This window comes from Chlorocebus sabaeus, chromosome 14 (genome assembly GCF_047675955.1).
Source record: "Chlorocebus sabaeus isolate Y175 chromosome 14, mChlSab1.0.hap1, whole genome shotgun sequence".
Classification (NCBI taxonomy): Eukaryota; Metazoa; Chordata; class Mammalia; order Primates; family Cercopithecidae; genus Chlorocebus; species Chlorocebus sabaeus.
The window spans coordinates 62,785,047-62,808,316 of NC_132917.1; the positions used below are offsets into that span (position 1 = coordinate 62,785,047).

The 23,270-nt window shown below is 36.1% G+C and overlaps 1 protein-coding gene across 13 annotated transcripts in view; it reads left to right on the plus strand.

Moving 5' to 3' along the window:
• Window positions 1-23,270, plus strand: part of EHBP1 (EH domain binding protein 1) — a 338,942-nt gene that overhangs the window by 264,241 nt on the left and 51,431 nt on the right. For 7 of the 13 annotated variants that reach the window (XM_073023037.1, XM_073023036.1, XM_073023040.1 and 4 more), the window contains 4 exons: window positions 8,769-8,916; window positions 17,516-17,623; window positions 20,287-20,411; window positions 23,063-23,201. In XM_073023037.1, coding sequence (XP_072879138.1) covers window positions 8,769-8,916; window positions 17,516-17,623; window positions 20,287-20,411; window positions 23,063-23,201 — 520 coding nt within the window. The remainder of the gene's footprint in view (window positions 1-8,768; window positions 8,917-17,515; window positions 17,624-20,286; window positions 20,412-23,062; window positions 23,202-23,270) is intronic. The other 6 variants (XM_073023041.1, XM_007970482.3, XM_007970481.3 and 3 more) reach the window with 3 other exon arrangements.

A 23,270-nucleotide genomic window follows, 5' to 3' on the forward strand; every position in this document is an offset into this window, starting at 1 on the left:
AATAAAGTTGGGGATTGGAGAAGCTTGATTTTCTTGTTCTCTGTGAAATGAAACTCCAGTCTTTTTCTTCCCTTTCCCCTTAAAAGCAAAAGTCTGCTAGGGGGTTGTAGCTGTGTCAAAGCCGCTGGGATGCCACTGCTGATCACTTTAATTACTACGACTAAGGAGGATAAAATTAAAAGTAGCACCATTGAAGCAGTGGAAGAAAGCTTGCCTAGATGTCGGTGAACTGTGAAATATAAAAATTGCATACCAATACATTTTTATGGAAAGGAAACAAGGAATTACATTACTTATTCTTGAAGAGTTTGTCCTTAAATTGTGAAGTTTTACTAGTGCATCTATCTATGGCAGATTGTAGACCATTTCAGAATGATAAGGAAAATAGTAACTTGAAGACATGCTGTGAAAGGGCTAAATATTATTAAAGTTTATGTCCAAAGTGGTTAGTTCTGATCCATCTAAATTTGAATATTTCAAATTCACTGGACTGAAACAGGACTCCTTTTGCACTGTAGCAGGACTTTTGCCTTATCCTGAAGATGTTAGCAAAGAGAAAAGCAAAGCTTAAATACATTTACCACTTTTCTAAAGGCTTTTAATTTAAGATTGGGAACCTAAGTTTTAAGTGAATGTAAACAAATTAGTTGCTCATCATCTCTCTGTATTCAGTGGCACAAAGGGAAATTTAAACTGATTTGTATAACCCAAGTATACATAAAGAACTGGGACTTTAAAAAATCATAATCACTGTAGGGCCTCAGAAAATGCTCTGAATAGCAGTTATGTAATAGATAGGGCCAGTGCTTTGATATCAAACAGACACTGATTTTAATTCTTACTATGCCATTTACAAGATGTATGACCTTGGGCGGTATATTTAAGTGAGATTCAGTTTTTATCAAATTGGAAGGATAGCAGCTATCTCACAGAGTTGTAAGGAGTAAATGAGATAACACATATACATGAGCAAACACACAGGGCACAGAGCTAGTATTTACTCAAAAATTTGTTACAAATTGTAAAAAGATAGTCATGGGGAGGGAGACCTCCCAAAACTACAGCTTCTATCAAACCCTCCAAAGAATACACATCCATCTTACAAAAGCAAGATTATCCTTTATAACTCAGTCTAACTCTAAATAATACCATATAGGAAAAGGTGAATGTCATCAGACCCATTCTTACAAATAGGAAGTCTAACTACTTCCATTTATTTAAGTCTATCTAGACTACATAAGTAAATGAAAGATATATGGGTTTCCTATGTATTGGATTTTTGAAGTGTACTTATCTTTTAAGTAACAGCAGTTTTCTAAGTTGCCTTGCCTCTGCAACCCAGTGAAAAGATTTTTTTTTTCCAGCACACATGATAAACATGATTTACTTACAGCTATGAGTCACTGTCTTTTTTTGAATGTAGAATGGTCAAAGCAGCTTTCAAAAACACATTTCTTAGGTTTAGACAAACTCGTTGTCAGAAATATTATGAACATATTTGAGCAGTTTGTGTTGAACGCTATACAAAAATAATAAGATAATCATTGTCCCTACTCTCTGGTCATTTTATCCTTAGACATAAACAGTATGGCTATTTTGAGTTAAAAAAATGCATAGATTGTATTGCTATCTATTCTTTCAGTGTTATTGCAAAATATCTTTTAATGGAGCCTACATATAAAAATTAAAATGAACTACTTACGATGAACCTGGAGACTAATAAACTAAAAATTAGTGCTATCAATTAAACTAAAATTGGTGGCATAATCAATTACTATAATTACAAGCTTTTCCTTCATGCCCTTAACAATTAACTTTTATTTTCTCAGTTTTTTTTTTTTTTTTTGTCTTAAGGGAAGTTAAAGGGTGAGAAAACAAACAACACAGATACGCCATCCCACTGGAGAGCTTCAGGCCCAAGCAAAATTGTCTCCGTGGTGTTAGGACATTAGTAGAAAAGTAAATTAAGGCAATCTGATAGGGAACTAGAATTCTGTCAATCAGGCTCAAGATTTTGTGCTGTGTCCATAAACTTTGTTTACTGTAGGGTTTTATGAGTTGTAACCTGCCCTTGCAGTCTGTTAATGAGGCTAAATCTTGCTACTTGAGAATTGAATTACAGCACACCTCTGGGCTAATGGTTATAAACAGAAAGTCCCATTAGGGCTACATTCTGATTTGTTCATTTGCATTTTTTTCTATTGTATAGTGAACAATCATGAGTAAATAAGTACAAACAAACAATTTACATGGAAATTGATAAAGTGTTCCTAATTAGTATTTAGAGTTGGTTTTATTAACGATTGCCTACTTTAAATTGCACTCTTGGTAAGCTCTGGGAAAAATGTGCAGATGGGAGTATTGGGGGATAGAGAAGGTGACAGCTTGTGAGAAAAATTAGGTTGCCATTTCATATTCAGAAAACTAGAATCATTTCTTTCATTTTAACTCAGTAAAAATGACCCTTCATTTTAGTTTGAATCACTAAATTCCAGCTATGTAAGAAGTTATTATTCAGTCAGTGGAATACACTTAAAACTTAGTTGCCTGAGGCATATTAAATAATGGTTTTTTATTAGTACTCTTAACTTTTCATAAATTTGAAAGATGAAAGTTTAGTAAAAGTTCCATTTTCCTCATTTGATCATATAATTTGATACTTTGGGAATCATATAGTTTAGTGGTTAAGAGCAGGGGCTCTGGAGTAAAACAGACCTGAGCTGAATACCTGACTCTGGCATCAGGTCTAGCTGTGGAATGCTGTGACTCTAAACTTAAATATTCTTAGTGGTAAAAATAAGATGTGAAAATTAAATATTATGCACATAAAGTACATAGCACATAAATGCTCAGGAGATAGCAGCAGCCATCATCAAACTCACCATTATCAATCCTGTAATTTCTTTTATTCCTAGTATATTTTTCAAGTTTAGAAACACTGATAGTGGGCCAGATGTGGTGGCTCATGCCTGTAATCCCTACACTTTGGGAGGCCAAGGTGCATGAATCACTTGAGCCCATGAGTTTGAGACCAGCCTGGGCAGCATGACAAAACCCCATCTCTACAAAATTACAAAAATTAGCCAGGCATGGTGGCACACACCTGTGGTCCCAGCTACTTGGGGTGGAGACAGGGCTGAGGTGGGAGAATCACCTGCGCCTGGGGAGGTCAGGGTTACGGTGAGCTATGATTGTGTCATTGCACTCCAGCCCAGGTAACAGAGTGAGATCCTGTCTCAAACTTAAAAAAGAAAAACAGAAATACTGATAGTAAACTGAGGATTTTTTTAATGTTATTCTTGCATCTTCGGTCTCACTATGCCTATTGCATACTATTCCTCACCTATGAATAAGCTTGTGTCTCCAGATACTAATAAAATTTCACTTGAATGTTAGACCTCTCTTCTTTTGCCCCTACCGTAATATACACTTCAGGAAGCATACCATCACATTGCTTTGCTTTTTTGAGGCAGGGTCTTGCTATGTAGCCCAGTTGCCCAGGCTGGTCTTGAACTCCTGGACTCAAGCAGTCCTCCTGAGTAGCGGGGATTATTAAGTGTGTGCCACCACGACTAGTCAAGATTATTTTTTAAAATAAATTTTATTATAAGAGTAGTATATGTGTATTCTAGAAAATTAGAAAAGGAAGTCAAAAGAAAATACGAATGTCAAATTTTGATACCCAGATATCTTCACCATGACAACTTTGCATATACCCTTCCAAATCTCTTTCTATGCATATGTTTCCTTTTTTTTTTTTTTTTTTTGAGACGGAGTCTTGCTTTGTCACCCAGGCTGGAGTGCAGTGGCACGACCTCCACTCACTGCAAGCTCCGCTTCCTGGGTTCACACCATTCTCCTGCCTCAGCCTCCCGTGTAGCTGGGACTACAGGCGCCTGCCACCACGCCCAGCTCATTTTTTAAGTGTATTTTTAATAGAGACGGGGTTTCACCGTGTTAGCCAGGATGGTCTCGATCTCCTGACCTCGTGATCCGCCCGTCTCGGCCTCCCAAAGTGCTGGGATTACAGGCGTGAGCCACCGCGCCCGGTCGCATATGTTTTCTTAACTCTGACTTATTAAAATGATCAGGTCAGTTGTCTGGAATATCCTACCTTCTGGATCTATTTGGTGGTTTTCTTGCTGTGTCATTTATCATGCTTCTCTATCCCCTGTGCTTATGATAAACATGAAATTATATCTAAAGTTTGAGTGGATTCACTTTAAACATTTTTGGTAGAATATTATAGGTGGTGTGCAGTTCATGTGCTTCATATCAAAAAACGTATAACATATGATTGACCCAACATTAATGATGCTAGATTCGTGGTCCCTAATCTCTGATCTAGTTCTTACCTCTCTTTTTACAGATTAGGTTTTCCCCTTGCAACTAAAAGTAATCTGTGTGTTGTTACTTAAGCATATGTCCCAGTTGTTACTGCTGTGTAACAGGCCACCCCAAACTTAGTGACGTAAAAAAAAATGTCTTGCTGTTATGCTCTACAAATTCTGTAGGTCAGGACTTCAGACAGGGCATAGTGGGCATGCCTTGTCTCTGTTCCACATTGTCTGAGACATCAGCTAGGAAGACTTTAACAGTTGGGGGTGGCTCAAAATGGCTAGAGTCTGAGGTCATCTAAAGCCTTCTTCATTCACATGTCTGGACCTACGCCAGAAAGACTGAAGGCTGAATTTGGCTAGAATGGTCAACAGAAGCACCTACATGTAACTTAGTCTTCTCACTGTATGACTGCTGGGTTCCCAGAAAGAGGACAGAATATAAGAATTTCAAGAGAGCTTAGGCAGAAGGGGTATGGCCTTTTCTGACCTAGCCTTGGAAATCACCTGCAACACTTCCACATTCTGTTTCTTACATACAAGTCACTAAAGCTGGCTCAGAAGAATTAAACTCTTCCTCTTATTGAGGGAGTGGCAAGGTCACATTGCAGAAGAGCATTGGGATGAGCGATAACTGTTGTGGCCATCTTTGGAAAATACAGTTGGCTGCAGCATGACTATCCAGTTCCCCATCAGACATTTACCTAAGAGCTTTAATAACAGTTGATGATCCTTGCCAGAATCATTCATTATGATTTGCAAAGTGATTTTTTTTATAATTCTACCTTTTAGGGGCATTATTAAATGATATCTTATAAAGTAGAGCTAGGCCGGGCATCGTGGCTCAAACCTGTAATCCCAGTGGGAGGGTGACTTGAGCCTAGGAGTTTGAGACCAACATGGGCAACACAGGGAGACCCTGTCGCTACAAAACCTTAAAAAAAAAATTTTTTTTTAAACTATGGCCACCATGCCTGTAGTTCCAGCTACTCAGAAGGCTGAAGTGGGAGGATCGCTTGAGCCTGGGAGGTCAAGGCTGCGGTGAGCTGTGATTGCACCACTGCATTTCAGCTTGCATGGGTTTACCATATATATGTGTGTGTATATGTATATACACACACACACATACACAGACACACATATATATAGTAGAGCTTTCCCTTATTGACTGAGACTATTTGGTTACTCTAAAATTCACTTCCCACTGGAAATACAAAATAATTTATTCTTTTCCTTCAATTACTACTTTGTGGGAGTTATTTCAAAGCTGCCTTAAATGGTAACAAATAAGTTTTTATATCCTTCTATGTTTTGAATATCATATTGCACTTGAATTTTCCTTGATTCTATGTGTGATCTCATTGATACAATTCATTGCAGTCATTTTTCTTTTTGAGACTGAAATTGTCTCTCTACTTGGTTCTTCTAATTGGTTTCCTACTGGGAGCTTCAGGCTTGTCCCTGGGTCCATTGGGCATCCCCATTAACCTATCCCCATTAATTTTGATGGCTTACTTGATTTCTCAAGAAATTTGTGAAAAAAAATTGCCTGGACTTGAGTTCTACCCATTGGTTTCTACCTTTGTCCCTAATGATATGTCACCAAGTTTTGTTTTGTTTGTTTTTTAAGGCAACAGACTATTTAATGTGGTTTAAAATACATCGATGTCTCACCAAGTTTCATTGCCCTTTTAAAATTTTCAGACTCATTAACCTCTAACATTGGCTGCAATTGATTACTCCTTTATCTTGAAAGCCTATGCTATTTTGATTATCTGGATACTTCAGTGTTCTAGTTCTCTTCTCCCTCTTTCTGTGTCCTCTTTCAATATATATCTTATCTATATCTTACCTAGATATAGATAGATGTTTTCCATGTTTTATTCAGTGTCGCTCCTTTTTCTCTAGGGTACCTCTTCAAATGCTTTCATGGATTCCTATAACTCATCAGCTCTGTAGTCATAGTCTGACCTCACATCCTAGTATCCATTTTATTTCTCAATTACCTACTAACATCTTTACTCAGATTTCCTGCCAGCTTCTCAAACCCAATATGTCTTAGCACGAACTTTCTCTCTCTCGCTTCTTATAGTTCCTTTTAGTTTTTCTATTTCTATTATGAACATCACAGTTCTACTAGTTGCCTAAGTTAAAAATTTCTGAGTTTTTTTCCCCCCTTCTGCATCTGATGTTACCAAGAATTAGTGCCTTTAATTCTAATATATTATACTTTTCTCTTTCTATTCCCATTGCCACCATCTTAGTCTTGTATCTCAGTACAGTTTCCTTGGACTCTTATAAGAGCCTCGTAACTAGTCTATTGCCATCCTTCTATGCCAGTCTATTTTATGCACCATTGCCTGATTAATCTTTCTCAAATACACCTCTAATTGATGATTCCTCTAGACTTTAAAAAAAAAAAAAAAAAAAAGACATATGCATAAAAACAAAGCCCAGCAGTGGTCCCTGCTGTCTTTAGAATAAAATTAAAGCACCTCTCCTCTCCCTGTTGGACAGGGCCTTTAAAGTATCTCCCCAAATGTATTTTCCTTGCCTTGTCTATAACTGTTTTTGCCCTATGTTCAGGAAAACTAGGTTATGTTTCCCCATATACCTTCTTGCCTCTATGTTTTTGTACTGTTCCTACCTCCTTGTCTCTCCTACACTGACCTACCTAACCACCAACTTCTATCTCTACCCATTCCAAATCCTGCTCATTCTTCAGACCCAGCTTGAAATCCATGATGGCATGATGCATTCTGTTTGCCCCTCAGCCAAAAATGTTCTCCCTTTTCTGAACCCTTATGTCATTTTGATGATACTGCCTTAACATTGTTACTTTCTCTTTCCCTATATAAGTTTTTTGAGAGTATAAATAGTAAATAGTACATTCTCATGCTTGAAATGGTTACAGCACCTAGCACAAATTATGTACTAAAGACCAGAGATACAAAGGTAAATCAGATGTAGTTCAACTCTAATGTGAAGGAGGCATCCCAACAAAGTTATAATGTAAATTGACAAGTATTGTTTAAAAAAATAACATACACACACAGACACACATAAAGTACTGAAGTAACATAGAGGAAGGATTACTTTATTTCTTAGGGAAGTAGTTGGGGGGATAGTCAGGGGAGGTTTGGTGGATTTAAACTGAATCTGGAAGAATGAGTAGAAATTAAATAAGGTAAGAGAAGCTCATTCCAAGAAAAAGAAATGACACACTCAGAGCCACAAGTACATGAAGCTACATGACACAAACAATTCTGTATGAATAGATGTAAGGATTTATGGAGGTTCGGAGATGTTAAGGGGAGATAACCCAGGAAAGATATGTTGGGGCCAGATTATTTCAGTCTTTGTTTTATCATAGGAATGCCTTATTTTATATGCTTTTCAATTTACAAAGCAGTTTCACATTGATTATTTGCGATTCTTCATAATCTTTTTTTTTTTTTTTTGAGACAGAGTCTTGCTCTGTCGCCAGGTCTGGAGCGCAGTGGCGTGATCTCGGCTCACTGCAACCTCCGCCTCCTAGGTTCAAGTGATTCTCCTGCCTCAGCCTCCCGAGTAGCTGGGACTACAGGCATGTGCCACCATGCCCAGCTAATTCTTTTGCATTTTTAGTAGAGACAGGGTTTCACCATGTTGGCCAGGATGGTCTCAATCTCTTGACCTTGTGATCCACCCGCCTTGGCCTCCCAAAGTGCTGGGATTACAGGTGTGAGCCACTGTGCCCAGCCAATAATCCCTTTTTTAGTAGTCAGCAACTCTCTTATTTGTCTAGTTATTTTAAATATCAGAAACCACATTAGATTTTAATTTTTCTTCTCAGTATACATTTGGGGAGAGAGGGAGTTACTAAAAAGAGAGGGAGTTACCAAAAAGAAAAACTTGTTGATAGTTTTTAAATCAAATTATGTACTGATAAACTATCCCTACTCTTACTCTAGCCCCCTAAATATGCCATTTCCTATATAGCATTTGATCAGCATAGTATAGCAGCATTTTCTGCTATCAAAGATGTCTTTTAGCCACTGGTCTGTGCCTTTTTTCAAAAATAACAAGTTAAATTCTATTCTTTAAAAATATGAATTAAAATTCTGTCCTCAGTATTGTGACTTTTTTCTGTAAGCTGGATTCTTTTATTAATAATAATTTCTGATATTTTCTCAGTGATATGTATTACCAAACATTCTTTAGTTTGTATTTTTAATGGACATTTTAATAAAATAATTTGTAAATGTTTTTAAAAATCTGATTCTAGGATGTCTTTTAAAAATGGTGTGACATCCAACTGATATAGAGCATCCTATTTATAATGTGGGCCAAGCACCATGCTGTAAACCAGTTACTATCATGATGATCAGATTGAAAATGAAATTGCATTTCTGTCAATTACTGAGTTGGCAACTGTTCAATATATCTTAGCAGCAAGATGAAGAGCGACGTCGGCAGCTGAGAGAGAGAGCTCGTCAGCTAATAGCAGAAGCTCGATCTGGAGTGAAGATGTCAGAACTTCCCAGCTATGGTGAAATGGCTGCAGAAAAGTTGAAAGAAAGGTCAAAGGCATGTGGAGGTGAGTTAAAGAATCTTGTATCATTCTACAGACAACCCAGAAATCCACAGTGGACCTTTTGGGACTTTTTATTCTTACTTCAAAACGTTGCTTCAAAAATACAAAGTTTCTAACCTATTGATATGTTGCAAGACACCTAAAGGAAGCATAGTAAATTAGAAGATAACTGTTGCTGTTTTCCAGATCAACTGTTTGGCTTCATTTAAAAATACTCAAGAAGTCCTGTCTTAGAATATGCTTTTGTAAAAAACTCATACCTTGGTTTGTGATACCCCATGATTCCTCATTAATTGTATTAGGAGTATGTAAAATGTAATTGAGTCCCTAACATCTAAATCATAGCATGATTAGTGATGAGCTTTGTCATGAAAGATTTTCATTTAAAACAAGATATTTAGAAAGTAGTTTTAACAATATTCTGGCATTATAGCCTGAGATGTTAGAAGTTTATATAAGTCCCATCTCAGTTTCTTCTTAGTCTCCTTACTCTGCGAGGGTCTTCTTCAGTATCTGCAGAGATTAATTTAAGCTTGATGTTGGGACAGCGGCTGTATATATAATTAAAGATAATTTTAATTTTACCTTCAGAGATGCTTAATTTGGACATCTTTAATTTGGAACATTTTACATTTTTAAGAGGAGTATATTCAGAAGGCTTGTGAGCTTTTTATTTCGAAGGTATATAACCTACTTATCTACCAAAACATGGCAGATATTTGCCCTGAGTTAATCTTAGAATGCAAAGATCACCCTGAAGAGTAGGCAAGTGAAGACTCGAATAAGACCTTAAAGCAGCCGTCCCCAACCTTTTTGGCACCAGGAACTGGTTTTGTGGAAGACAATTTTTCCACGGACCAGGAGGGTAAGGAGGGATAGTTTCAGGATGAAACTGTTTCACCTCAGATCATCAGGCATTAGTTAGATTCTCATAAGGAGTATACAACCTAGATCCCTCACATGTGCAGTTCACAATATGGTTCATGTTCCTGTGAAAATCTAATGCTGCCGCTGATCTGACAGGAGGCTGAACTGAGGTAATGCTCACTCGCCCTGTTAGGCCAGGTTCTTAATAGGCCACAGACTGGTACTGGTCCATGGCCCTAGGTTTGAGGACCCCTGCCTAAAAGGGCTGAAGCAAAGATAAGCTATTCTTAGGTCAATGATAAGTTTCCTCAAAGTAAACGGAAACTTATTGCTGTTATATCTTATTGATTCCTTATGTTAAAAGCTTACTGTAGAAAATTCTAATGCTTATAATATCTAACCTTCCATCTCATACATCTGAAAGCTTCTTCCTCACACAGCTATGTATCTGTCCCTCTGGTCTTCTCAGAATGTCTATATCTTAGTGAAACCCACCTTGCCGGGTGCAGTGCCTCACGCCTGTAATCCCAACACTCTGGGAGGCAAAGGTGGGAGAATCACTTGAACCCAGGAGTTCAAGATCAGCCTGGGCAATATCACGGGACCCTAATGCTACAAAAGCAACAAAAAAAATTATTTTAATTTTTTTTCACTTTTTTTTTTTTTTAATTAAATCATTACCTTCAACCAACTCACGCCCACTACAAAAATTTTTTTTTTAAATTAACCAGGCATAGTGGCACACACCTGCAGTCCCACCACTTAGGAGGCTGAATTGGGAGGATCACTTGAGTTCAGGAAGTTGAGGCTGCAGTGAGCTGTGATCATGTGACTGTCCTCCAGCCTGGATGACAGAGTGAGATTCTGTCTAAAAAAAAAAAAAAGAATTCTTCATCTTCCCTTTTTGATTGCTATCATGCAGGATTTTTATTGCAATTTCTACATTCTCTACTACAGTTTCAGTTTTATAGTAAGATCAGTAATTATTCACAGCTACATTTGTGTAATACTATGACAGTTTGCTGTCATTTATCATTAATAATTAGATGCTTCTATTATCTTAAAAATCTCCACATATTCTAAGTAAGTCTTAATAAATCTTTGCCTCCTTATATCTTTGAATCATAGAAAAACCCCATGTTCTTATGCTCCAGATAGGCTTCCTGAAGCTATTAATGCCACCTTCCTGTGGCATCATAAAACCATGTAGGAGAACAAGTAATAATAGGATGAACGGGCATTTGGTATCTATTTTTGTTTTTCCCAGTAGTGAGCAGATAACAATGCTAAATGACTTGTAAACTCTGGGAAGGCTAAGAATTAAAAATCCTATTAATGATATGGGATGTGTCAGCTATATAGTTAGTCCTGTCTTTATAATCCGACTACACTTGAGGCTAAGCCAGGACTAGACTAGGCAAGGAAACTGTCAGTGTTACAACCCAAAGTGTGGTTGCTACCTGGTAATGAAGGACAGTAAAGATCTGAATTTGCCATCATTCAACAGTCAAAGCAAACAAAGGACAAGTGAGGATTGGATCTATAGAGTTGGCAAGGAAATACAGACTAGAACAAGGAAAACCAGATGAAATGAAGAAGGGGCAGGGTTTGACAAATGACTTATGAGAACCTCCTGAGGAGTCAGGTTTCTTATTCCTGAAGGAGAACAAAGCGACCAGGGTCTATTTTTCCCATAGGACACAGCATACCTTGGATGTTGGAAGCAGCTACATATCAAATGGTAGTCTGTTTGTAAGAACTAAGGTTGACCTGAGACAAATGACACAGGCCTATTTCCTGTCCTCAGTGGTGGGTCTTAGCCTGTCTTCATAAAAGGGATATGGAACAAACTAGTTCTCCTCTGGCCTCAAGGTCTAAGCCTTAGCTATTGAGAGTGAGAGTTGTGGAGAAATCTTTAGGACAAGGAGGAAGGTAAAATTCCTTTTGAAATTCAATGATTCATATACATTTATTTATCACACAGTGCCAGCCACTGTGCTTGGCCAGGATTTGGCAAACATCCTGGAAAGGGCCAGAACACTGCAGGTTTTGTAAGCCATGTGCTGTCTGTCCCCGCTACTCAGTTCTGCCCTTTGTAGCCTGAACTGCCCTTTGCAGTCTTGAACAATATATGAATGAATGAGCCTGGTTGTTATTCACCTTCAGAAGACAGTAGGCTGGATGTTGCCCCTGGCCTGTAGTTTGCTCACCCTTGCATAGCAAATTCAAAAATCACTTGAGTTCACAGGAGTCTAATTTCTAAGTAAAAATGACCCTGATGAGGTTGGTAAGTCTAGGGAAAGAATTAACAAATGAGTGTCCACTCTTCTAGGGTCTAGTAGGAATCATCAGTTCTGAAAAGAGAAGTTTTGCTAAGGAGTAGTGTGAAAGGAAGAGAGAGAAATAATTTGAGACCAGCCTAGATGGAGAACTCGGGTAGGAAGTTTTCGAAGCAGTAGTCCAGAGTGATAAAAGAGGGTAGTGAAGAGCTGACATAATAAGGTGGATGCACAGCCTGGGGAATGTATTGAACATGATCATCACTCAGACCCACTGCCTGAACTCACCTGTGAAAGCCTACTTTTTCTGTTCTCAAGCAGCAACCAGCCTTGGTGAGCAAAGAAAACTTACTAATTTGGAGGTGAGGTGCCTTCAGCTTCATGATGTCCACAGAAAATACATACAAGGTATTTTAGGTCACCCATAACTGTGTATTCAGGCAATCAAGAGACCTATATCCTGTTGCAACCAGAAATAGCTTGATTCTTGTGTAAATAACAGAATCACACCTCTCCTAGTAGCCATAGCCTAGCTTTCACTTACCCTCTGTTTGACATACTTGTGGGACTTATGAGAAAATCAGGTAGTGTATTACATATGTTTTTTTCATTTTTGCCTCATTTTGTAACTGTAGACCTGTGATGGCCTTATTTTAAAATCCTCATTCTGTGTAAGAAACAATGTGGGTTGTATGAATCTTTCCTGACAAGGTACAGATGTTGATAAAGTTTAGTATTTTTGGTTTTAGTTGTGTAGTATTGTGGTCAGGGAATAGGACCTAAATTTCTGCTTTGGGAATTTATTAATGTTTTATTTTGGCCAAATGTATATTAAATTTTTGTTAATGTTCTATGGACACATTTGCAAGGAAGGTGACTACATTGTTTTAAGATGATATTACATATCATGTCATATATCACATATATTATATATTATAAAGTATATTATATATGATACATATTTTCTTATTATTTATTCCATAGCTTATCACTTTGCTTTAGTTAGATTAGATTTGCTTAACTTTAAACTGACGTTTTTGCCTCTTTTTATTTTTTGAGACAGAGTCTCAGTCTGTTGCCCAAGCTAGAGTGCAATGGTGCTATCTCAGCTTACTGCAACCTCTGCCTCCAGGGTTCTAGCAATTCTCCTGCCTCAGCCTCCCGAGTAGCTGGAATTACAGGCACCCGCCACCATGAACGTCTAATTTTTGTATTTTTAGTAGAGACCGAGTTTCACCATGTTGGCCAGGCTGGTCTTGAACTCCTGACCTCAGGTGATCCGCCCGCCTTGGCCTCCCAAAATGCTGGGATAATAGGCATGAGCCACTGCACCGGGTGGGCCTTTGCCTCTTTTTTCTGTAGACAAAGTAGTACACTTTGTTTTGCATTTCGGATGAATGAAAAAATTTTTTTTAATTTTGCCCATGAGAATGTCTACATGATCCTTATTATTTCAGTTATGGAAAATAAATTTGTTGAGCTGAAATAGTATCTTAGGCCTTCAATAATTTTTATTTTCAGTTTCTATTAATAACATAATATCTGTATTGTGTTTCTTATCTTTTGTTTGATTTCTGTAGAATAACTTAAAAAATAATGAATTTTATGGGGACTTTTGTTGAGAATTTTAAAAATCATAAGCGATAAATTTTTTTGGAATTTTTAAGTATGCTTTTAATGATAACTGCACTTTCTGTTTACAAAATGCAGACATTCTCTCTCTCTTATTTAACTGTCACCAGACATCTTGGTTTCATTCAATTTATCTATAAATAAAAAGTATAAGACTGGCCTTATTGACCACACTATTGGGATATCTATTTTGCTTATACTGCTGTGCAGTGTCACCTGGAATGCATTTTCATATTCAGTGCATATCAAATCTCCTTTTACCTTTTCCTGCACACACAGTACATAGCATACTTGCAAACCAGCTTCTGTTGTATAATGGATCTCTAGTTTACTTTCTGCCTTGTTCACCTATTGGGTTTTCAGTGTTGAACCATAAAGATCTATATATTATATTTATACATTTATATTGTGTAGTGTCTTTAAACACACACATGCACATGCACTTAAGTTCTGTAAGAATACCATTAGAGCATTTCTTACAGGTGTTAGGAAATATGTAACATTAACTGTTCAAAAGAATTCAAAGTTGATTGTAAAACTGAAGTCAATGAATGAAAAGAAAGTAGAAACCCATTCTTACGAAGACCTGAGCTGTATAGATCACTTTTTACTCTTGCCGTCCCAAATAGTAATCCTTTTATCTAAGGTTAGCAGTACATATATGAACATTGAGTTAACCCACTCAGCATTACTGGGGAGTGGTAGTGTAAATGACACCTGTTTAACATCATATAGGAACCTAGCACTGTATAAGTGAGTAAAGAAAGTAGGTACCATTTCCTGGGTATCCCTGGAATCTGAAAGAACCCATATACAACCATATTTCCAGACTTTCCTATTTTTTTTTCATGGCAATGCCATCATTCTATTCACTCAGGCTGGAGAGTTTATTTTGATGGTGGCCTCACCCTTACTCTCCTCAGTATCCCTTCTCCCACAACCCAACATGCAATTGATTTCCCAGTTATGTCATACCTACTCCCAATTCTTTCATCCTAGGTTAGGCTGTCCATACTGCTTGCCTTGGGGTTATAACAGTCTCCAACTTGCATTTCTTGACTCTAGCCTTTCTATTCTCCAGTCCAACATTTAGGTCAGCAATTTTGCATGACAGATGGTGTCACGTGCATAGGGCTCTCTTATGCACAGTCCCTAGACCACTTTTGCTTTCACATAAGAAGGCATATGAGAATGTGAGCAAGAGCGATATTATAGAAATAATAAATGAAGCTGCTCTGATAAAAGATGTAAGCTTCAGTACTTATATTACTACTAATAAGTTATACCCACTTCACAACTGATTACAATAAGGCTCTTCGGTTGAAAACAACTTATGGAGATTGCTGTTAAATTAATCTTCTAAAGCACAGTACTGATCATGTTGACCACCAGTATCTCTACATTCCTACCAAGTAAAAGTTAAACTTCCCATTCTGTCCTTCAAGACTCTCTATATGTTTGCCTTTTAAGTCTTACCTTCTATTATTTCTCTTTAAGTATGCTTGAGCCAAATAGGACTTTACACCATTCTCTGAACATAACCTACCCATTCTTCCATTCATGCCTGTAATGCCTTCCCCTCAATTGTACCTCTTGAAATTCTATACATTTCTCAAGACCTAAGTTGAAGGTTAGCATTTCCAAGAAAGAATTCCTGGTGTCATTGGCAAAGAATAATCTCTTTATCTTTTGAATTTGCTCTGTACCTTATTTTTATCCAGTAACCCCCACCATACATGGTATTATAGTCCCTTGAATATGCCTTTAAGGCAGAATAAATGTCTCATACAACTTGGTATCTCCTCAACATCTAGCACAGTGTTTTGCATATTGTGTGTACAGTACACAGTAGAAGTTTCTTGAATAAAGGAATGAATATTGAATTCTCTACTCTCACTCTAGATTAATTGTATTCAGTAATCATCAGTGGAGGCTTATTGGCAGCAAAAAAGTACTGCATTAGATCCCTAAAAGCTATTAATAGAAGCTGTATCTGACACAGAATAATGCTGAGGAAGTGTTCTGAACACCTTTTTGACACACAAGAAATATTTGTTAGCGTATTTGCAGGTTTTGAGGATAGTGAAATTGAAGATGCCCACTTCTATGAAATGAGTCAAATAGTTGATTAGCTGAGCACAGCTGATTCAAAAAGATGTCCCAAGTGATTGTGCTTAAATAATGAAGCCATGTATAATACTTTAGCTATTTCTTTGAAAGCATTTACCAATGTTTTTATCTCTGTGCTTCCCTGCCCACCCGCCCCCCCCCCCCCCCGTGTGGGGGTGCATTTCTCAATCTTTTTTCCTTTTCTTTTTTTTTTTTTTTTTTTTTTTTGAGACGGAGTTTTGCTCTTTTCACCCAGGCTGGAGTACGGTGGCGTGATCTTGGCTCACTGCAATCTCCACCTTCTGGTTTCAAGCCATTCTCCTGCCTCAGCCTCCCGAGTAACTGGGACTACAGGCGCACACCACCACACCTGGCTAATTTTTGTATTTTTGGTAGTGATGGAGTTTCACCATGTTGGCCAGGCTGGTCTCGAACTTCTGACCTCGTGATCCACCTGCCTCAGCCTCCGAAAGTGCTGGGATTACAGGCGTGAGCCACCGCGCCTGGCCAATCTTTTTTCTTTATTATTTTCTTCTTCCAAATGGTTTACATAGTAGATGGGAAGTCTTCAATAAATGTAAACTATTGTTATTAATATTAATGCTCATAGTAAGCATTTACTTAGGAAGCCAAAACTCAAGCCTAAAGATGTACAGTTTCAGAAAGGGACAAATGTTGATGGATTAAACCAAACTAGAATTTTGGAATTTCTCAATTGGACAAAAATCTTTGGAATACCTCACTACTAATAAAAGTTGCCCAATTAAAAAAAAAATTGGGTTGCAGAGCAGTAGGGGTATTCTTCAAATCACAGGGCTACACAGCTATTTCTCCAAAAGGTACATTGCCTGTCTGTTGGATAGAAATTAAAGTTAAACCTTTAATGTGCAACTAAAATTGCTGCTGTGCCTTTTCAAATATATAGAATTCAAAATTACTGAAACAATATCACTAGGATTTGGAGAGGAAAAAATATCTACTAAAAATCTTTAATGTCAAAAATTGACTCCATTAATTAATTATTACCCAAAACATTTTACTAGGGATATAAAAAATTATGTATTACTTTCTCATTCCCATATATTTAATTTTGGTTGATAATTTTTCCCAGATTTTGCTCTACCAAAATTTATTGTCTTAGTTGTTTTTGAACTTTCCATTGTATAAAGGCACTGTATATGCTAGTCTCACTCTTAATCTGTCCATATTGTTTTTATGATAATATTTTATTAATAGCATAAAAGTATTTAAGCCTTCATAAAAATGACAAATATGTATATATATAAGGAATGTGTGCTTATTTTTGCATTTAAATCTAATAATCTGATAAAAGTGTAAAATTTAGAAATATTTGATGACTTTGTCACCAAACCAACTTATATTTTTGTGTGCCATTGTTAGAGTTACTTATAGATTACACTTTAAAATACAGGGACTCAATGAGCTCAGTGATTCAGAGACAGCGTGTGGCAAATTGTCAAAACCTTTGCATCTGCTTTGATGTGATAATTCATGTTTGACATATGGATGTAAAATATAAATGTTAATCCAATAGTGAAAGAGTGACTTAAAACTGATTTCTTAACTTGCTTATCTGTGTCTGGCCTGAATTTGAATAACTATTACTAAAATACTGGTTTTTCTTCTTTAATGTTTTGGATGAATGATATAAAATATAAATAATATACTAACATTATTGCTACATGTTCCTACAGATGAAAATGATAATATTGAGATAGATACTAACGAGGAGATCCCTGAAGGCTTTGTTGTAGGAGGTGGAGATGAACTTACTAACTTAGAAAATGACCTTGATACTCCCGGTAATTTCAAATTATAAATGTTTTGTGTCCTGCTGCATGGCAAACTTTATGGTTATATTTTTATTATCTCATCAATAATAATAATTTTGTAGTTTTATTACATCTTATGGCCTCATAAACCATTTAGGTTAATCCACCTTCCATCCATCAATTTTATGTTACTTTGTTTTGGGTTGGATGTTAAAATTAGCAATAACATTGGAATAGCAAATTGTAGTTGTGTTCTCTTATTATTAAGATTCACTATTGTATTTTATGTCATGTGAGACAATCTGTAGGCTTTCAATAGTTGGTTCCCTTCTCAGCTTAAATATTTTGGTGTGATGTCATAAGGTATATATTCCACATGTAAATCTAAACCATGGGATCAGATTTTCTGATTTAGTTTAGAATTATAGTCTTAGTTGTAATATTATTTTGCAGATTTTCTGTTTACCTTAAATACTTAAATATTACTCTAGTAAATGATTTAACATCTACTTAACTAATTACAATAAGACATTTTGAAAACTATATAGACTGCTGTTAAATTAACCTTATGTCTTATATCAATGAATCACTTTGGCAATAGACCTTTGTAAGTTCTTATTTAAAATATAAAGATACTTGCTGGTGGTTTTTAATAGGTGAGTGTTCCAAATGCACTGCGTTTATAAGCCAGCAGCAAGTAGCAATCCAAAATTTTGTATACCTAAGTGGTTCCATAAATGCTTGTTGAATTGAATTCTTATAGCAATAAAAAGTCTTTGGTGATTTCTTTAGACTTAAAGGAAGGAGGCAAAGTCTCTAACATTTATCTTTTCATGTAAAAAGCTAAAGGGAGTGAGAGCAAGCATACTTTTTCCTATCCCTGTCATGCCCCTGCAATGCTAAGCGGCTCCATTTCTTTCCCTGTTGGAAATACTACTATTATTTCAAGAAACAGGTGACCAGGGTTTTCCTGACTATAACGAACACTCAAGAAAACTCATGCCCTTTTGGCAGAAGCTCCTTCATGCCCTGGTGTTAAATTATACTATTGCTAAATAGAATTTGGTATATTTATAATTGTGCAAGTCCAAAAGAATGCTGATATTTAAGGAAAACTGTTAAATGTTTAACCCAAAATTATAACTACATTTTACTTCTTTCTGTTTAAAATACTACAGAACTTGGTTAGGTTTGATTTTTTTTTTTTTTTTTTAAACATTTTTGTTGTTGCTTACTCACCTTCCTACCATAACAACCACTAAAGGCTTTATCAGAAACCAATCACATCTTTTTAATGCTGAGGACATCCATAAGTACTGGATTGAATTTTTTAATATTCAATTTATGCAAGTATAAAATCAGTAATAATATGTGATGCATATGTCCTGATTCTACAGTAGGTTAGTAACACAGGAAAAAATAGCCATTTCTTAGGTAAAATAACGGGAGAATTTTCTAGTTTCAGCTGTAGCAACTTTAGGGAATACTTTAAAGATTGGTTAATTTTAATCCTAATAGGCTTGACTCTTGTCCTTTTTAAAAACTCTCCTCCTACTTAATGTTTTCCAAAAAGAACACACATCTCAGCCTTCCTGTTTGGAGTTAACTAATAAATTGTTTATGGCTCTCAAGCATGCCAGTTAAGTGTTGGCATGTAAGTAGACAGGCCTCCCAATTCAGATTTATGGTTTATTTTGTGGCAATAAGAAATAGGAATGCAAACTAGAATCTAGAAGCCCATAGAATATATTATGATTTTTATCCTTGCTTTATTTTCCCCCAAAATTTTTTTCATATGTATATGTCATCATGTTTTAATAATAAATTGCTTAATCTTTATCTTGATTTGACCATAGTTCATCAGATATTGTTTAAAAGAGAAGCCTTGCAATATAAACTGACCAATTTGCATGAAAGTAATGACAATAGCATTTATTAAGAGTCTTATAATTAGAAAAGTTATTAATCTTTATGAAAAATATCCAGCAAATGGTGGACATATCTATTGCAACCATTTTATTAAGGAGTTGCCTTTTATTAATTTAAGAATTAGTTGTGTTTCTACTCATTTTGAACTATTGTATTATGAATGATTAATGTGTATTAATACATTCCAAAAATGTAATAATCTGTATTGTATTTCTGCTATCTAAGTAGAGGGTATTTGTAAACATATACCCTGTTTCAATGGTGGTTATATAGGTACATATATAAACACTGGATTCTAATAGTATGTACATAATGACGATCTGAGATAATGTTAAGAACTTGTTTTAATATGGCATTATATTTATAAATCTAATATACTAAAAGAATTAAAACTATAAAATAATATTCAAAATGAAATGTATCTCTTCCTTTAAATACCTAGTTTGTTATAACTTGTTTTATTATGTATAACATACAGTGTTTATATAAATATATACATCACATACAGGCACAGGTTTTTAGGTAAGCATTAGCTACTATTTAAAGTATAACTAAGTTCTCTTTAGATATGTTGACTGTATTCTTTAAGGGGAATGATTTTGGTGGGGGAATATACATATGTAAAGGATTTTTCATATGTCTAATCTAATATCCTTTTCTTCTTTTAAAATATAGTAATACTTTTCTGAGCTCACATAAAATTGACAGTCTACATATCTAAATGCATCTCACTCAGTTATTCATGGTATTTGCATATTTAACAGAACAAAACAGTAAGTTGGTGGACTTGAAACTGAAGAAGCTCCTAGAAGTTCAGCCACAGGTGGCAAATTCACCCTCCAGTGCTGTCCAGAAAGCTGTAACTGAGAGCTCAGAGCAGGACATGAAAGTAAGTCTTACTTGTTTAAAACATTTGGCTTAGTATCTGTGTCTTCTAGTTTCTGCCAGCAGTTAATTCTAAAAGCAATTTTTTACCAAATTCTTCACCAATATTAAGATTAGGGTATAAGAAATTTTTACTGGTGAGGTGTGGTGGATCATGCCTGTAATTCCAGCACTTTGGGAGGCCAAGGCAGGAGAATCAGGAGTTCAAGACCAGCCTGGGCAACATATTGAGACCACGCTACTGAAAGTAAAACAATTAGCCAGGCATAGTGGTGCGTGACTGTAGTCCCAGGCTGAGGTGGGAGGATTGCCTGAGCCCAGGAGTTCAAGGCTGCAGTGAGTGGTCATCATGTCACTGCACTCCAGCGAGGGACACAGGGCGAGACCTTGTCTAAAAAAAAAAAAAAATTAATTAAAAAAAGTAATTAAATAGGCAGTAAGTAAATATCAATATGGTAATCAGTATTCGTATACTATTTTTCAGGGAAACTACTACTTTAAATTGTTATTTCAAGTAAAAATAGAGGCAATATGGAAATTATTCTTGAGTTCTATATCTGTGTATATTTTGCTAAGAGGAATATTGTTAAGAGAATTCTAGCACATTTTTCAATAATCCTCAACCTTCTGCCTGTTTAGATGAACTAAATGTATGTTATTTATAAGAATCATCACACCTGAAAATGGTAATGTGATTGAATATAAATGTTTAAGATAACTTGCATGTGTTTTGTGCCATTTTGCATCTTACCTTGTATAACATTTTAGTCAAAATGCCACATTATAAGAATATTATTAGACTGTTTATATTATTCCCACCCACATGTTTCCCTGCTCTCCTCACAGTGATTAGTATTTCTGTAGCTTTAGGGCACTTCCAGTCCTGTATAACTTTTCACCCACCTGCGGACTATAGGGACTGCCCCGCTGACTGAAAGGATTTCCTTCCCCTGACACAGAGATGCTTTGAAGTCCCAAAACAATGACTTTCATTGCTTTTCCCCTATATTGTCAGTTTCTATAAATTGGTGATGAAAGTGTGTGGCAGCACTAGAGGACTTTTGGTCTCTATCTTTGAACAAAAGGAAGCCTGGATCAGGTCTGATTTTTTGCGTTCAATTTAGCTTTCTGCAGTGGATTTAATGCAGAATGAAGCTGGCCTAAGAATAATACAATAGATTGAAAAGGCTAACTGAATTAGTGGGTTTAGAGGAATACATTTGTAAAGTGGCAGAAGTCCCTAGTCATAAAAAGGTTTCTTAAGATGGGATTTGCTGGCTAATCGCACTGATATTTTAGCATGTTGCCAGGCCTAAAAAAATTTAGCTGTGTTTGTTTATTTTGGTAAAGACTTGAGTTTTAGACTATTGGATAGTTATTATAACAGTAGAACTGTATTTTTCTTTAAAAAAATAGAATAAAAGCCAAAATTGTTCCTATCATAACTATATGGCTAGGATATTACAAGCATGATATTAATGATAAATGCATTAGATAACTTTAAAAAAATAAAATACTGCTATTTTCATTTTTATGGTTTATCTGTATAGATAAAATTGGTTTTGCTTTCCAAAACACTCTTACATAGTAGTCTTTAAAGTTATTCCAACAAAAGGTGTGGTTTAAACAGCTTGCCTTTGTATGATTCCTTTTAGTTAAGATTTTGAAAATGTTGTTTATAAAGAACATATAAAGTCCATCTGTTCTCTTGAAGCTTTCAGCGTTGATTTGGGTTTTAATTTTTTTTAATAAAATGCAGTTTACACATTTATAAATGAGGCATTCTGTGTTTGTGGAAAAGGATAAACTGTTACCTTCCCCTGAGGATTCTGTATCCCAGGCCTCCTTGAGGCTAGAGAATAGGCCATTGGAGGGCTCCCTCATTACCGATTGTCTCAATGCAGAGGAAGGGCAAAGTCTTGGTAGCTTTTGATAACCAGTTTCAGCATTCAGCAGGCTTAGCTATTAGTCATGCATCTTAGCCTTTCCCTATTTACTTTCAAAACACTTAATAAAAATAATAAAAGATTAGGTATAAAATGAAATATTTGTTTGGTACACAGCACCTCGGTATCTGCAGCTTCCACACACTGCAGTGGTTCAGTCTTCTGGGATATTTCTTGTTGATAGAACCATTTGAATTTGTTACCAGTATTAATATGGGAAGCTCCGGAAAAGATAATTGTAGTTTCCTTAGCTGTAAAGGGCTTACTTACAAATCTGGCTTTGGAAAGTTATAGCTGATGAAATGCAGTTCAGTAGGGTAGTATTATAATCCTACCTTTTAGCCTTCATCCAGCATTAGTGGTTTATCTCAATGGGCATAAAATTAGAAACTAGTTCTTGTTGTCATACAAGTCTGTGGGGCTGTGCAAACTGATGACACAGAATAGTGGGGGAAATAGGAGGCAAACATGGCTTTTAAATAGTATGTATCACTGGTGGAAGACATGTGCGTATCAGAGTTATCAGGAGTTAAACCATGTGTCCCAAAGTTTGTGATTACAGGCAACAGAACTTGCAGCTGAGCTATTTAAAGTGCTTTAAAATCCTTTTCTTGCAAAAAGTTTCAAAATTAGTGTTTTGGCCTTACTAATGTGTAATTTTATGTTTATGCGATCAGGACTCTCTTACCATGTGTTGTTTTACTTTTAGAATGGCACAGAAGATCTCCGGACTGAACGATTACAAAAAACAACAGAACGTTTTAGAAGTCCTGTTGTGTTCAGCAAAGATTCTACAGTCAGAAAAACTCAACTTCAGTCTTTCAGCCAATATATTGAGAATAGACCAGGTAGAACACTTTTTAAAATGTTTTCCCACCTTATGATTTAACTATATATAGATATCTATATATAGTTTA